General features: G+C 33.7%; 2 protein-coding genes and 1 pseudogene across 3 annotated transcripts in view; all 3 read left to right on the forward strand.

The window, feature by feature from the left end:
- Window positions 1-943, forward strand: part of LOC135123907 (uncharacterized) — a 40,535-nt pseudogene extending 39,592 nt beyond the window's left edge.
- Window positions 1-3,594, forward strand: part of LOC135124408 (uncharacterized) — a 66,324-nt gene extending 62,730 nt beyond the window's left edge. Inside the window, exon 6 of one of the 2 annotated variants that reach the window (XR_010279785.1) lies at window positions 3,563-3,594. The gene's annotated coding sequence lies outside the window, so the exon portion shown is untranslated. Of the gene's footprint in view, window positions 1-1,015; window positions 1,112-3,562 lie in introns of those variants that run through there. The other variant, XR_010279784.1, reaches the window with a different exon arrangement.
- A 154-nt stretch (window positions 3,595-3,748) lies between these two features.
- On the forward strand, window positions 3,749-5,393 carry LOC135124404 (uncharacterized). The gene is made up of 5 exons (XM_064049452.1): window positions 3,749-3,830; window positions 4,449-4,585; window positions 4,637-4,843; window positions 4,898-4,975; window positions 5,031-5,393. Exons 1-5 carry the CDS (start codon window positions 3,788-3,790, stop codon window positions 5,226-5,228), a joined length of 663 nt encoding a protein of 220 aa, XP_063905522.1. The 5' UTR covers window positions 3,749-3,787; the 3' UTR covers window positions 5,229-5,393.
- The last annotated feature ends 12,582 nt before the right edge of the window (window positions 5,394-17,975 follow it).

A 17,975-nucleotide genomic window follows, 5' to 3' on the forward strand; every position in this document is an offset into this window, starting at 1 on the left:
GTACCTACATGTACTTTTAACAGCACTGGAAAACCAAACTCTAGATTGTGAATAACTTAATCTTAATATATAAAATCTTATATATAAATTTTTCTTTCACAATCTTCACATTTTATCGATAGTGAAGTGTTGGTTACCTTACTTTAATTTTAATTGTTTAAGATGAAGACAATCAGCCATAAAGTAATTGTTTTAGGGAATTAAGGTATACTAAACACACAATATATGTTACTGATTGACAGTATTATTACTCGTTATGTTCAAAAATCTTACCTGAATACACAAAACCAACCGTGGGGGGTTCTTTATTCGTTCACAGACTTGTGGTAGATAACTTCCCCATCAAATTACAGGTAGATACATTTTACAATATTTAACCAAAAAAAACATAACATTTAAGATATGCGGTACTGCCGGTCAAGAACGCTAAAGATCCGTGGTCTCCATGTTTTACCGTGGAACAAACGCCGCCATAATCGTTTTTGACGTCACGTCACAGCAGACTTTTGAACGCGTACAAGAATGGGTTGCTGAATTAAAAACAATTGTTGAAAGTCCGATGGTTTTATGTGTGGTAGGAAACAAAATTGATTTAAGAGAAAATAGGGGAAGTATGTATTGCTTTCGCTTTGTTTTATTTATTAAATTAAAAAAAATTGCTAGGTCACTAGAGATGAAGCCTATCAATATGTCAGAAGTATAGGCGCTTCATACTACGAATGTTCAGCAAAGCAAGATCAGGTAATGTAGGAACATCATGTTAAATAAAACTAAGTTTTTTAATTTAAAGGGGGTTGAGGTTATTTTTGATGATGTAGTTCGTGGGTTGCAAAGACTGTTTGGGAACAAGTGTACAAGAAATGAAGAAACTGAAAATTTAAGTATAATGGGCACAGCACTTGGCAGTGCGGTTAGTCCGAACTGTTGTGGTTTCCCGATTTAAAAATTAAATTTCGCCCCAAGAAAAGCAACAACGATCTATGCTCAACCGCATTAAAAATTAAAATCATTTCAGCAATGTAGTCGACCAGAAAGTAGGACGATGCTGCTGGAAATGGGCTACTTGGTTTATAGAACAAATCCCAGAGATATCTATCTTTGACGGTATTGGTAAATTGGAGATTGTGAATACTTTATTGGAACGAAGTTCCTTACGGCAGGCTTGGAGGAGATAGGGATTTTGCTGCGCGCGACCGAACTGAAACAAATGTGATAGTAAAACCGTAAGAAAAATCCGTGGAATAAAACAGTTAAATGAGACGTGCGCAGGCGCGACAGTCGTATACACAAGCGAGTAGTGGATAATAACTTTCTCTTTCTCCCTCTTTCTTTTCGTTCTCTCATCCCTTCTCTCTCTATTACCACTCCACCCCGCCAATGCATAGTATATACTCATGAATTCATGGACAAGCACGTGGCGAATACGCACATTATAGATACATTTTACTCGTGAGTAGCCACGTTTATTTTCATATAATTTCAAATCGTCAAAACAATAATAAATATAGTAACAATGGCAAGTGAACTAACAAGTGACTTGAATGCAATTGACAGTGATAATAGTGGGAAATTATTCAGTGCAAAAGAATTAAATACGTAAGTATTAGTTTATTTATAAATATAAAATATTTTACATTGGTTAATATTGTGTGTACATCAGTGGCGGCTCGTGACTGTCTGATGTGGTGAGGCGATGATAGAAGTTTGACAATAATATTATCAATAATAAAATTAATTAAATTAATGTGATTAATGCATATTACTTGGTCTTAGTAGTCAGTAATGATAGAAGTCTTGCCTGAATACCGTTCATTTCCCCGTCAGTAGTGGGTCCTAATAATAGTAATAATAATAATAATATTAACACCCATAACACATTTAATCAACAATGTTTTTACAAGTCAAAATTTTGTTTAAACTAGCACTTTCTTGGAGGGATTCGGCAATTGTTGTGTTCCTTTCTAAATCTTTTAAGCCCATGAAATTTTTAATGTGTACTTTGGAACTTTTATGTAACTTTGCACTTCGAATGAAATTCTTTAAATCGTTATATCTCGGAGACGTCGTCCATGTGTTTTTTACATTGCCTAAGAGTAGACACGGCCAACAATATAGACTTTCAGCATAAATATTACAGCTACGGCAGAGCCGTTTATGTTTCGTACCAGGCTGGTTTAAAAGATCTGGAGTACTGATGACATTGTCGCTTATCAATGGAATTTAACGGTTTTGACTGTTCGATATTTAGCAAAATTTACCGACGTTCTAACTCGGTTCGTCGTGAAAACGGCGTTTCAAGAAGCAACATGACAATATCGTACTCGGGATTCATGTTTCACTCACCTGTACCCTGTACCTATGAAAGAGACAAAAACACGAAACACCAACTCCTGGACTTTTATTCACGTTTATGCTAATTACCCACGCACCCTACATCCCTTCTATTCTGTAAAATAAATGGGAAAATGGTTTAATGGGTCCGCCGAAATTGGCCGAGAAGCATCGAAGATATCGCCTCAGTTGCGAGGGAATTCATGTATAGGAGTATAGCAGCTGAGTCATGGAAATCCGTGTCTGTGATTGGGCTTCATTGGCTCAAGTGAACCGACGCTCTGGCCGCTTCAGTTAAAGAATTCGGGGCATGAATCGTACAGTATTCAACGGAAAATGTCCGCAGAAAGTGTAAAAATAAAAAATCATCTACAGATTTACCATTTCAACATATTTTTGTAACTAAAAATGCATTGAAAGCTCTTTTTTAATTATAAATTAAATCAATCTGTTCTTAAGATATATGCTGTGAGGCGCCGCCTCACTTGCCTCATATGACGAGCCGCCACTGGTGTACATACTAAAATCTTTGTAAGGTTTTCTAGGTTATCTTTCTTGCTGTTTTGGGGGTCATACGGAAAAATTGAGAAAAAAACTACGAAACTTCATAGAGATTATATATATATATGTGTGTGTGTGAGTGTGTGTGTGTGTGTGTGTGTGCGTGTGTGTGAATATTTCTTTTTAAAAGTTAATTCTGTCCCAAATATATATATCTACATGTTATTAATAATTCTATTTATATTTAATCATTTTTAGTACTGCAAAACCACCAAAAACCAAAGCAGAGTATCAAAAAGCGATAGGGAACGCGAAACAGCTAAAAAAAATGAAAATAAGCAATAAAGGTACGATATAAAGCAAAGATATCCTCTAAACTAATGACAATATTTAAAAAGTTTATTGATTATTTTTTTAAATAATTAAAACAAATTCTCCCTTCAATTCAAAACATTTAAATATATATATATTTTGATAATTCTACCTATTTTACGTAATTTATTATTTCCTAAAATACTGAATTTCCTAAATACTTTCCTGTACTTAAATAAAAACTAATCAGCAAAATTTAAGAGAAAAATCAAGAAAACCTACATAAAATTGAGCACGTTTTTTTTTTGCAAATTGTGTCGATTCTACATTAGCCAAAGGAACTTCGTTCCTACCTGGTGTCCCACGACACCACATTTCTTTTTATCTTCAACCGCATTAAAAATTAAAATCATTTCAGCAATGTAGTCGACCAGAAAGTAGGATGATGCTGCTGGAAATGGGTTACTTGGTTTATAGAACAAATCCCAGCGATATCTATCTTTGACGGTATTGGTAAATTGGAGATAGTGAATACTTTATTATCTTAATAAAATCTCTACTGTAATCTGTACATAACTGATTTTACAATAACAAGTTTATTCATTAAGTCTCAATAGTTTAAGTACAGTGTTGGTTATTTAAAATGGGGGCCAACCCTATTAAAGTGATTTTTTTGGGGCCTTCAGGTAACATAAACATACAATCTATATTTATTTACAAGCTATTAAGTCAAGTCCTCACCTTTTTCGCTTGCCAGGTGTTACAATTTACAAAATGTAATAACTCCGTCAGTAACAGACTTATTTCTATGACTTTTTGGATGTAAGTTGTCCACAAATTTGGGTACATAACACATCGGCAGTTTTTTTTTAAGACCATTTTAAACTTTAAGTTTCCTGATCTTATGCTGTACGCCCGTGATATAATTAATTGATTTGAACTAATAAGAAATGTCAGTTCGCAACTGCGTAAATGAAATCAACCAATAGTAGCCAGAAGGTAGTGGTACCCACTGGCACGATACACTTTTACCGTTCCATATATCTAGATTATTTTCCCGTTTTGATGTCGGTGAAATGAAAATCTATAAAAAACATATAGGTACGTTTTAATTTAAAAAAGTTTGCACCGTGACGCCAACGCCGTCTGAGCGTTATATTTGCAATATAGGAGTACTAAATTAACATTCCCCTTTCAAGCTGAAAACAATGGCGTTTAAAGGTTACAAGATATCTATCCGTTCTAAGGAGATAAGACTGCGGAATTTAATCTAAGACATATGGATATTTATTTAATTTTTTTAGGTGCGGGAAAAACTTCTATTATAAAGCGTTATATTGAAAATTCTTGGAAGGATAATGGGAACATGACCATGGGGTGTGATCTCTACACTTGTAAACATGTCATTAGTGACATCTTTGATTTGACTCTCAAATTCCACGTAAAAATTGTACACAATTCTTCCTTTAAAAAATAAACTATAACATTTAAGTTATGGGACACCGCCGGTCAAGAACGCTTCTGCTCCATAATTCCTCGGTATTACCGCGAAGCGAAGGTTGCCTTATTGGTTTTTGACATCACTTCACAGAAGAGTTTTGAAAAAATGAAGAGATGGTTTGCAGAATTGGAAAATAATGCATCTCCGATGGTCTTATGTTTGATAGGAAACAAAACTGATTTAGACAAAAAAAGAGAAGTATGTATGTACTAGTTTTGTGGATTTTATTTACCAATAACAAAAAAAAATTAGGTCACCAAAAACCAAGCCAAGCACTACGCTGAAAGTATAAGTGCTTCTTACTACGAATGTTCAGCGCAGCAAGGTGAGGTAAGTAATGCTTAAAGAGTGTAATGCTAGCAAAACTAAGTTTTTTATTTTAAAGGGAATTAGAGAAGTGTTTGATGATGTAGCTCGTCGTATGATAAGTCTACTTGAGAACATAACTGGTTCTAGTGAGGTACGATCAGCAGCCAACACAAAAAATACAATATCACTAACGAGCAGAAAAGTTGGCCCTTCCGTAGAGAACAATACAGTTACAATCTCTGGTGGTACTATTAAGTCACGATGTTATTGTTGATTTTTGTACAACTTTTATGTATAGCCCCTAGAAATACATAGTATCGTCATCCATTGTTGTACGAGTGGAGCAAATGCAGTTGGTAACGCAAAAAATTACCCTGGTTTGGAAACAAATTGTGTCAGCAGAGAGTTGACAGGTGGTTGACAGTGCGTAAACCGTTGTTGTCATGTGGTCTTGGTGTGGTCTATTTGTTTAAAGTCAATTAATTGTCAATTAATATATTATATATATATAAACTACAAACTTTATATCCAACATAAAACTATTTTAAATTTCGCGGTCTGTCAAAAGGTGTTAACAATTTTTGGTTTTGTTAAGTTTCCGCCAGGTTTGCTCCACGGTGACGATACTATGTGTTTTCTAGGGGCTATACTTACTTTTATGCTTGAAAAAATGTTATGGTGTCCCGATTTAAAAATTAAATTTGGCGCCAAGACGAGCACTCAGTATTGTCAATATAGGAACAAATAAATATAAATGTTCGTCGTTAAGTTACTGTGTGGTACCACCCGGAGTTCTCGGCTGCTCGGCTCTCGTCGGGTGTTCGGTACCACCCCCAAAATTATTCATCACCGCCTTCCTGGACGAACGGGTGGCGGACCAGAGTCACCAACAACCCGTCAACGGGCACGCGTCGCAAAAATACATAAATGTTTCATTATCAAGTATATATATATATTGACATGTACATAATATTCAATAAATCGTTGTTAAAAGTGCATGTCGTTCCACAATTAATAATCACTACAGTTTCCACAGTTACTGTTTCGTTCCACGATAGCAAAGTCATTTAATAGATATTAACTAACCTTGCACGATAGTATATACCGTCACCTGAGAACTGGTTTGGCTCATAGACCATAGCGAAGCGAAACATAATTTAGACCACAGGTTTAGACTGAGTGCGGATTTGCCCCATGTCCAAGCAGAAATCGACACAGTACCGTTATTCATTTTATAGGTACTCGCTTGCTGTTTTGTTTTGCAGCGTTAAGTTGGGGTTTGGAACGAAATCTTAATCAACTTTACGCGCAGAACAAGTAATATGGGAATGACTCATAATGTGAAACGAATAAAAAAGAGACTTAACAATTTTGATGAATCTGAAGTAAAAAAAAAAAACAACTGTAATTTGTGCAACTCTTTTTTTTGTTATCGATGTTACAAATACTTTCGATTTTTCGATTTTTTTTTAAGAATGATTGAGGTTCAAATTAGATTAGATTCGAAATTTTACAAATTTAAATTTCAAATAGATTTGTTGCTCGATAAACAAATAATTTAATTTTTTACTTAACAGTAACATATTTATTTAATGTTTTCTCGGGAATGATTGAACTTATTTTTTCTAAAATTTTAGTGAACACGATTCATTATGCTGCATACCTGTAAAAGAGTTCACAATTTTTTGTAGTATTCTTATTTGTAGAAATGATATTTCCACATCAATAAAATTACAGATAATAGATACATTTTTAAGAGATAATTAAGATATAGATTTCTTAATCAATTTCACGCGCAGAACAAGTCCTAATATGGGAATGACTCATAATGTGAAATAAATGAAAAATTGATACGATATTAGAAATCGCGTGGTGAAGTAGTTAACTAAGTATAATGAAAAATAAATGTTACGTTATTGATGTTTTGATTCGATTTTTTCTAAATATTTTCGAAATAGAGAAACTTATTTTTGTTTATTTTTATATAAAATCTGCATTTGACAAAATTCATTGCAGTCATTGATTTTACCTAAAAATTGTAGAATCCAAATATTGCATTGTTAATTTCCATTGTTAAATAGTGAATTGTGAACGAAATACGGAGTACCAAATTTCAAATCTCTATTTGATTACCCCTAACTCCATAATATCTAGTACTTAATATAGTTATGCGCTTTTCAGTAGAAAATAAAATAATTATTTGTACTGGTAGTAAACAATTGTATAAATATTTCGGTTGGATTCCTTTGCGAACTCTTTGTCAATTATTATTTATGGTACTATGTTATGATCCCAAACTGTTCAGAGAAAGGGAGGCTGTGGTGTGGGGACGTAAACTTGTCCTATTTCTTTCCAATACATTAGCTCTATGTATTAGCTCTCTGTCTATCATCTCCTACGTGCGCTTATCATAGACTCCTTTTAAAGATTGTCCAGAATTATATGAATTTTATGGACTCCCAAAATTAATTTGTTTTACAGCCCTGTCGTCAATTTCATTGTACAGCTAAAGAGCCTGTCAGGGGAAAGCCGATGTTTCCGGTACCCAAATTCGCCGTGTACCGGACAGTCTGGCAGGTATCAACGAAAGCAATAAAAGACGCGAAATCAGATTACCACGAGGATATGTCAGGGGATCTTTTTTATAATTGGTTTAAAGGTTTTTTAACAAATATCAAGCCAAATAGTGTAATTGTCTTGGATAACGCAAGCTACCATTCAGTTGTAAGTGAAAAAATTCCCAACACTGCCAGTAATAAACGTGAAATTATGGATTTTTTTTACGAAAAAGACATTTTTTTAGAAGAATCTTATACAAAAAAACAATTAATTGAAGTATTAAAAAGTTTTACTTTTGAAAAAACATTTGTTATAGACGAATTTGCTAAACAGATGGGACATCAAGTAATTAGGTTACCTCCACACCATTGTTGTTTTAACCCGATTGAATTAATTTGGGCAACGTTAAAAAAAATATTAGAAAAAATAATAAAAACCCTAAATTTAGTGCAGAAACGGTCGAACTTATTAAACACGAAGTTGAGAAAATTGATACCGAATTGTGGAATAATTGTATAAACCATCTAATAAAAATTGAGGAAACGTACAGATCTAAATTTGTAAAGGAATTAATTATAAATCTAAGCGACAGCGATTGTGAGAGCGATGATGAATAAAACGTTGTTTGTTATTATTTGTATGTTTGCTACCTGACCGACCGCGTAGCGAACATCCGGTGGTTTTCCTTGACAGGCAGTTTTACAAGCAAACGCTTCAGCTGTACAATAAAATAGAGGACAGGGCTGTAAAACAAATTAACTTTGGGAGTCCATAAAATTCATATAATTCTGGACAATCTTTACTTGTATCACGGAGGTAGAAGAGACCGGAGGGAGCGTACCGTATGCTAGCAATGTAACGATTCTGGCATCGTTCAAGACCCGGTCAGACACCGGTTATGATCTTATTTGAACAAGGCGCCAATACTTGCCAGCCCGACGCAAACGCGCTCCTACACTCAACAGCTGACAGGTTTTGGATTTCCAGTGGCGTACTACCACGTAACACGTGCTGTTTATATACAATTGTTCGTTCTTGAGTTTGAGTTTAGTTGTGCTGTTTTAGTTCTGGACGTGTTGTTGGTGTTTTTAATTTGAATAGACTTTGATTATAACTAAAGATCATAATAACATTTAGAGACTTATATATAAGGTAGTCAACATTAAATATGTTGCCCCGCCACTGGTTACGCCTGCTAAACATTTAGAGGGTGGAGCTTAGCATAGCGCGCATTTCAAGGAGGGTCATAAACGGTGCCTGAGTCTGTGTCACAAAATTCACGACACCTTCCCTCCGGTCCCTTCTACCTCCGTGACTTGTATCTAAATAAAGTATCTAGATACAATCGAATTTTAGCACGAAATATTTGTATCTACATTTATAGTATAATTTGTTGGAATATGCGCCCAATTTGAATTGAAGCTATTGAAGCTGTAGAGGGTTATTTTGCAGACCTTCCAGAAAACCATTGTAGGGAAGGTATAATCGCATAAGAGCATCGGTAGTCCCAGTGCAGTATAGTGGTCCAACTCTGACTTCGTTTTTATGGCACTGCAATCTCAATTACCGCAAGTATTAGGAACTCTATTGAAAATGTAAATAGCCGTGCCATAAAATCATCTTAGAGGTTTATGGGCGCATACGGCCCTGTGTAGTGTAGACAGTTGGTCCCTTGACGGTTTATGACCGCTGGATTACTTACGGCAGAGGGCTATTGTGAAACACTTAACTCCTTCACAATAGTATAAGGTCATAAAAACGAACCAGCAGTTGGAGCACTATACGCTCCAGGGAGATTATGTAGAAAAGTAAAAATACTTTCAAATTTATAAATGTGTTCTTTCATTGACAGGCCACGAATTTCTCAGACCGTCCTCGTAATTCCGCTCACTACGTTTGCTGATACACATTTGTAATATTATTTTCAAACGACAAGAGGGTTTGTAACTAGGAAAATAAGCTCCATCAGCTCAGACAGGAGTCACATGTCCTTGATTTCATAAAATAAATAAAAAGATGTTACTCAATATTTCTGCTTTTAATTTAAGAAATATTTTTTGACAAATTCATATTTTGTAAACATATTATATTAGAGCAGGATAAGCTGGACAAGAAGGTTTGCAGCTAGGAAAATGAGCCACATTTTTATAAAATAAGACCAAGACATTGTCGCAGTGGATGTAGGTACATCAAAACAGTTACTCATTTTTTGAGAGCGGAATTAATAACAAAAGGCTTTTAAATTATTTATTGATCTTAATAAATTGATAAAATCTTATCTACAATTCATTGATTTCGCAATGACAAATTTTGTTATTTAATAGTTAAAAATTCTCGCTTACAGCTTCAACTTTATCAATAGATGTATCTTTGTATCTTTTGCAGCGTTGGTAAAACCAATAATAAGTATATAAAATCTTATCTATCGATACTTTTTAGGGTTTTCAGTTGCCCAAAAGTGATTATTGTGCTGGTTGAATACACCATCCTGAGAGAAAATTGACTCATCTGTCCATAAAATGTTGTCAATAAATCTAAGGTCGTTTGCATGACGTTGAAGAAGCCATTCGCAAAATTGCACCCTGGCAGGGTAGTCACCTGGACGAAGAGCTTGTCCCTTGATGTAATGATAAGGATGATAATGTTCATCAGCAAATATAGCTTGATCGTTCTATAATCTACTTCAAACTCTCGTGCTAGTCCTCTAATGCTTCGCCCTGGTGCATTTTCAATAGCTTCCAAAACAGCTTCCTCTAAAGCTGGAGTACGAACTTCACGCGGTCTTCCACGATTTACATAAATCGGCATCATTTGACCATTTTCTCGTAATCTTTGCTCCATTCGTCTAATAACTATCATATATCATCTGGATGACGTCGTTGTGGATAAAGTCTAGCATATTCTCTTGCAGCTTCGGCTGCGTTATTAGCTGCTGTGCCTAAACAGAGCACCATGTCAAGATACTCACTGAAACTGTATGTATATTCCATTACAATTTTTTTGAATATTCTTGATTGACACACGTTCAAATGTGACAAAACAAAATAACAATGAAAATAAAAGTATTGTCTTGTTACTATGGTTCACAACAATAATAATAATAATAATAATAATAATAATAATATATATTTTCCAACAGACATATACGTCTACAGTGGAAACACAAGGCAGTAATACATAACAAAATAAAATAAAATAAAATAAATACAAATACAAATGAAAGAAAACATAAACTAAAGAAAACTAAAGAAAATTTGTACCCTAATTAGGAATAATATGAAAGAATTGTTTGTTTTACACTTTTGTTAGTAAGCTTGACATGAAATATATCTAATTTAACACCAAGACAATTGTATAGCCTAAAACATGTTAAGAGCGGACAGTTATAGTGATGGAAACTGTTAGGTACATTATAATAAAAGTTATTGGTACTCTACAACTTAGTCTTGGAACATAAAATTGTACCTCAGTTAATAAATTAGCACAGGATATTTCTCCTTTTACAATTTTTTGTAAAAATATTAAGCAACTTAAGTTACTTCTTGACAACATAGAGTATTCATTAACAATACTGAGAAGAGCACGCTGCTCACAGTGTCTAACCGGGTACGAACCAAACATCTTATAATAGGAGTATTTGCAAAATTTGCGTAAAACATTCTCTAAGAGATTTATGTAGATTTGCTGATAAGGTTTCCAACAATGAATATTCTAGAAAGTTCGCAATGTTATTATTATTATTATTATTATTATTTTATTGGCGGATAACTCCAATTACAATAATAGAACATAAAACAAATATACAAGTATACAAACTTAAACTGCTTAATTAATTCATCTTGACAATAAGAAAAATAAGCAATATAAATGAGAACAGATAAAAAAAATATATACAGGGTGTCTCAGAAATAAGTACATTAATTTTAATCAGTTATAGAGCTCATTGAACTCAACAACTTTTTTTAGTAGAGTTTTGTCAAGAACTTTTTAATTATCAAGATAAAAATTGTTAAAGTTATATCCCAATTAAGGTTACCCGCCTATGGATCCTCAGTCACCCATGGACACTAATAATTATTATAATTAATAATTTATGGTCAAAAACAGTTACTAGGATACGTATTTTCCTAATCTTGTCAATGTGACAAACATTTAGAGAGAAATTGAAAATCCTGCTCCCTAATGGCGTACGGAATTTCATCGGCCCAAATGTGGGTGTTGAACACCTTCCCTCGTGTAACCGATCTCATCAGTTGATGGTATAAGAGATACAAAATTTGCTTTTTCGTTTATTTTTTTATTAACTCACTCACAAAAGTTTTGCCTACGTGGTAAATGTGTTAGTTTCAATAACTGAACTTTCTGGTCCTGAAAGGGGTATATTTGTTCTCTGAATATCCTCCAAATACTACTTTCCGATACATCACACTAGACAGTGATACGTGCTAGTGCCCTGTCGAGCTTCGACACTCTTTAAAACAGTCTCTTGAATATTAGCAATTCTACTACTACGTAACTTACCCCGATCCTGAGGTGCAGGTATGAAAGATCCGTACTCTCGAAAATGCTGCAACGTTCTTAAAACTGCGCACATTTGGCAGACGACGATTTGGGAGGTTTTCTGAAAAAATTCGTTGGGCCGTTTCCCCGAGCTTCACCGTACGTTAAAAGGATATCGGTGCATTCCAGATTTGAAAACAAAGCTATTTAACACATTTCGTTTATAAATTAGAAATCTGTGCCAAACAAACTTTAAAGAGACAACGTTTAATAAAAACATTGACATAAAAATGATTGTCAGTGTCAAAACGGTTGCTAGGGTACCTTCTTCATTGTTGTAGTGTTGTTATTATTTAAGTTATTATTTAAGGTGCACATCGACGGCTCGTGAATATATGGGTGGGAAAATTCAAAATTTGACTTGAGTTTTCGAAAAAATGCTAGATAAAAAAGTTGTTCCGTTTCACAAGTTCTGTTACTGGTTAAAATTAATGTACTTATTTCTGAGACACCCTGTATATTCATATTACACTGTTTATAATGCCTAAAATCAGAAGACATAAGTAAGAAAAAATAATAGCATTCTAAACTAAAAATTGTGTCGGAAATAATCGCTTTAGTTTTCTTTTAAACTCGTGTTTACCACTGTTGAATAATACGAAATCGTTATATTTATTCAGATAATTTGCTGTCTCCATCATTCTTAAGATAGGATGATTCTTAGTTTTGTTGGTACTAGATGCAGAAATTCTGAACGTCACTGAACTACGCGTAATACGACTATTGGCTGCAGGAATTAAGAACGTTAACTTACTTAACAATAAGGAATTGTCAATGTTACCATTTATGAGACCATGGAGAAAGCAAACATCCGACATACAACGCCTATCCTCTAAAGAGTTTATATTGAGATAACTACAAATCCAAGTGTAATCACCTTGATGATGAGTACGATTAAGTTTAAATTCAATTAAACGAAGAAACTTCTTTTGAACTTTTTCTAGTAGATCACAGTCAACTCTATAATATGGATTCCATACTATAACGCCTAAATCCTTGATTTCTTTCACACGAGCTATGACAGATCTTTCTAACTGATAATTAAAAGTTACCAATGATTTAGAGTTGAGGAAAGAGATCACATAACACTTTTTGAGATTTAGAGGTAGTAAATTGCTCAAAGACCATGCATGTAATCTATTAAGGTCATCTTGCAATTCCATTGCGTCAGTCATAGACTGAACAGATTTAAATAGCTTTAAATCGTCAGCATATAATAAAAAATTCGAATTGTGAAAGCAAGATGTTATGTCATTAATAAATAACAGGTACAAAATAGGACCACATTGTGAACCTTGTGGGACCCCCGATGTTACAGAAAAGGGAGTAGATAAGTCGTTCCCAGTTCTCACCTGTTGCTGCCTATCACTTAAGAATGACGCTAACCACTTTATAGTGTTGTTATTAAAACCGTATTTGGATAACTTAAAAAGTAGCAACTTATGATTTACTTTATCGAAGGCTTTAGAGAAGTCGGTATATGCAGCATCAACTTGAAGTTCATTGGCAAAAACATCATTAAGAAAGGAATAGTATTCAATTAAGTTCGACAGAGTTGATCTATTTTTAACGAAACCATGTTGTTTTTCAGAAATTATGTAGGACGACATACACTGCAATTGTTTAGACACTATGAAGTCAAAAATCTTTGCAATAACAGATTGGTTACACACTCCTCTATAATTATCAGTTCTATTCCGTTCACCAGTTTTAAAGATAGGGATAATATAACTGTTTTTCCAAACTTTAGGAAATTTACATTCATTTAGAGACGATTGAAATAACAAAATCAATGGAAAAGAAACTGTGAAGACACAGTTTTTTAAGAGAATGCTTGGAATCCCATCTGGACCATAATTGGAGGAAGATTTTATTTGGGAAATATGCTCAAACACCTCAGCAATAGACACCTTTAAACCATAATCATTTACTTCCATATCCGGAACAAAATTAAGGTTGAAATTTCTATTGTTCTTTTCATATACAGAAGAAAAAAACTAAGCGAATAAGTTGGAAATTGCATTTCCACCTTTTGCACGTACTTCATTAAAAACCATTTCTTCTGGAATACCATCGCATTTATTTTTATCCTTCATGAATTTCCAAAAGTATTGAGGGTTACTCGACAAACTATTGTTAACTCTAGTCAAATATGACTTATAGAGATCTGTATTAAGTTCTTTGCAATGATCCCTCAACGATCTAAAATAAAGGTAATCCTCAATTGTGCCCGATTTACGAAAAACTGAATGAGCTGCTTTTTTCTTACGAATCAAATTTTTTAATTCAGTTTTGAACCATCTAGGATATGATGAACTATTCAGTTTAACAGTTTTTATTGGAATAAATCTATTGATGCCATCGAAGAGAATACCATAAAAAACTGAGACTTTATCATCCACATCCAGACCAACAAAACAACTTTCCCAATCCACAGAAGCCAGATAATCATTAAGTAGATGATAATTCCCATTAGCGAAGTCAAATATTTCAATTTCAGAAGACAGAACGGAAACACAAAAATTAGGAAGAGACCACGAATACGAAATGTGATGGACACTGTTATCAAAGATTGTATCAACGGCGGCGTTTACTTGTAAGTTAGTAATATTTGAAAATATAAGATCAAGGAAAACGTTACGATTATTAGGGATAGTGTTAACCTGATCCAGACTTAAAAAAGAATAAGTAGAAATTAAGACGTCATTGCAATCCTTAGAAGAACCAACCAAATGATTAGTAAGTTTATTCCTGTCCCAAATAAGAAAGGGAAGATTGAAATCACCCGCAATTATATAGTCGCAATTTGGAAATCTTTGATAAACAGATTCTAATTCAGAACAGTGATCACTGTAAACATGAATATCAGATGCAGGAGGTATGTAGACACCCCCAACAATTAGGCTTAATTTATTAGTGTTTATACGAACATATACACTTTCCACATTTTGACCATACATAACAATAGAAGAATTAAAAGCTTTGTTAACAGCTACTAATACACCACCGCCCCGTAATTTTGTACTAGTGTTAATATTTCGATCAGCACGAAAGATGTTACAGTTTCGCAACAATGTTGCATGATTGCTAAATTTTCTTTGGGGTCGAGAATTGGTACTTCTATATCTTTAATAAAATTGGTTTCAAGAGGTTATTTGTTTGTTTTTGTGGCAGTTATTATCAATTGCATCAAAATGTAGACGCTAACAAATAAATTATCATAAAATTCGTTATCCTATAGGTTTCTGTTACCAAAAAAGGAAAGCTTACATCTTCGTTAAAATGCAATGAAATTAATTTTTGTTTTCGATTTCTTCTACAGTTAAAAATTACTTCCAACATGACAATTAGCTTCGGCGCCTTTTTTTCATCACCCTGTATATTTATATATAGTTATTTATTATTTACTTATGTTCTTTTACTTTAACAAATTGTGAAACGGAGAGAGTTCAAAATTTGGATTTTACTTTTGGAATCCAGAATTGAGCATTACAGATTTTAAGATGGACGTTTAGGAGTTGTAAATTTCCGGAATGCGATTCGTACTCTCAGCTTTTTCAGATATCGTATCCTGATGGCTTTGGATTACTAGATTGAGGATTTCAGTAGTCAAAATATCAGGGTTTATAACTTGAGGATTTTAAAATTAAGGATTTCAGTATTTACAGTTTTAAGATTTCAGATTTATTGTTTTAGGTTTCGTGATTTCAGGTTTTCAAATGTTCAGGATTTAAGGATCTAGAATTACAGAATTCGGAGTTTCAAGATTGTAAATTTTTCAACTGCGGATTTTAGTAACTATTCTGCGTTTCAGAACAGTCAGTTTTAAAATTCACGACCGTGTATTTTGGATTCCATAATTTCGGGATTCAAAGCGTCAAGATTTATAATTTAAGGACTTGAGATTTCAAGATTCAGCATTCAAAATTTTTCCCACGCAAGATTCAAAATTTGAGGATTTTATCATTTTAGATTTCGAGAATCACAGCATTGCTTTACTGTGAACCGCAGGTTGCGTAATTTTAGAGTGTCAAAATTCAGGCTTTCCGGACACTTAAGAATTTAGGATTCAGAATTTCATGATTTTGAATTTCTAGAGTTACAATTTGGGGATTTCAGGAATAGCAGTTTTGGCGTCTCAGGACTACGTATTTCAGTTTTCCTAATTTCACGTTTAGAGTTGGTAAAAATTGCGGAATTTCGAATTCCAAAAATCTAAAATCTTTTCTAGTTTAAGTTAAAAAAAAACTTGAATTCTGAAATTTAAATACTTTTATTTTCAAACGTCACATATATGACACTTATATGACGCTCTTACCGGGGTTTAAGTGTTATTTCTATGACACCGTGTTTGAGCGGCGTATAACTACTACTTATACTCCGCCGGCGTATAAATAAAACATTTATACTCCGCCGGAGTATAAATATGTGAAAATCATAGTGGTTGTCAACCATAGTAACCATGGTAAGTGAAATCAAGGCAATTCCTTAATGAACCAAGAAGATAGAAAACAATCATTTCAAAAGAAGCTTAATCGTTTGAAAATAAAATATTGTATTTCATTCGGAGTTTAAGTGACTTCATGTGACTCGTATGGACTTAATTCGCCTCGCTATCGCTCGGCGTTTAATCGTCCATACTCGACACATAAAGTATCACTTAAACTCCTAATAAAATAAATATCTATTAGGGTAAATGTGTACAAGAGTGCGAATATGTATAAGAGTACGCACTGATGATTTCGGCTTATTAGTGCCATCTGGGTAAGATGAAGTTATACCATTCAGAATTTAATGCTAAACCTGAGATAAAGGTGCAAAAGTGACCTGAATATAGTTTATAGTTTGGTCGTACCGACGATTTTATGCTCACACGTTGTGTGGATGTAATTTTTACCGCTCATAGTTTTAGTTTTTTGTAAGGTACGTACCAGTTCTTTTATTTTACAGTAATAATTTTCATTAGCTGTAACTTTTAAGGTCTCGTTATACACTAACAGTTTTATACTTTCTATCCATCAAAAGCTTTTAACTTTGAAAACATTAGGTTATGTACAAATGTACAAGAGTGCGCAGCGAGGTATTGTATAAGATTGCGCATTGCTTGCAATACGTAGTCTAATAGTCTTGGAGATACATATCATACGATAATGAATTATTTAACTCTACTACTTTGTACTGCTTCTCAAGTTGTGTGGTGGTGGTTATGGTGATTTTGTTTGTTATTTTTACTTCCCGAGCGTGTTGTAATCGAGTGCGTCGACCGACTCTCTACTTTTACGTTTTCTCGACTTTTCAAGACCCCTAAAGTACGAAGAAATATGTCTCCCGTTTTATGTGTAGTCTCTAGTCACTTATTTCCATTTATTTTCACCTTAGAAACAAAGATTTTTTCATAAAATTTAATGCGCACTCATAAGCGTTCAAATGCGCACTCTTGTGCAATGAACTGTTTAAGAGTGCGCATTTACACATCTTGACAAAAATTGAAATTACTCTTAAAATATAGTGGTCTTGGGACATACAATTCAATATATCTGATCTCTAAACATGTATACAACGAACCCATATCATAAAATTTGTCTATCCAAAAAAATTAAAAAGTTATTGACAATTTTCCACTAAGTGCGTACTCTTGTACACATTTACCCTATCTTAAGTTGCTGAATAATAAAATCGTTTTGCAGTTGAACGCATTGGGTCATTTCAAAACACAACGTAAGTGCTCCATTTTGTTGACAGTTTATCGCCAAATTTTAAACTTTGCGAGGGTTTTATAATTTTTGGCCACATATCGGAGTGTGTGTTATCATAGTTTTTGAACCTTGGCTAAATTGTCAAGGATTTATTAACTTCTCAAGAATGTGTTGTAGATTTAATCATTCGACTTAACAAATAAATG

Source organism: Zophobas morio, unplaced genomic scaffold (assembly GCF_036711695.1).
Source record: "Zophobas morio isolate AGI-343-1 ecotype UQ-CSIRO unplaced genomic scaffold, CSIRO_AGI_Zmor_V1 ptg000007l, whole genome shotgun sequence".
Classification (NCBI taxonomy): Eukaryota; Metazoa; Arthropoda; class Insecta; order Coleoptera; family Tenebrionidae; genus Zophobas; species Zophobas morio.

Excerpts from the sequence above, each read along its gene's own strand:
- LOC135124404 (XM_064049452.1), top strand. The coding sequence starts at position 3,788 with ATGGGGGCCAACCCTATTAAAGTGATTTTTTTGGGGCCTTCAG. Across the intron at positions 3,831-4,448 it reads GATTTTTTTGGGGCCTTCAG|GTGCGGGAAAAACTTCTATT; the intron begins GTAACATAAACA and ends TAATTTTTTTAG. Across the intron at positions 4,586-4,636 it reads ATTTGACTCTCAAATTCCAC|TTATGGGACACCGCCGGTCA; the intron begins GTAAAAATTGTA and ends ATAACATTTAAG.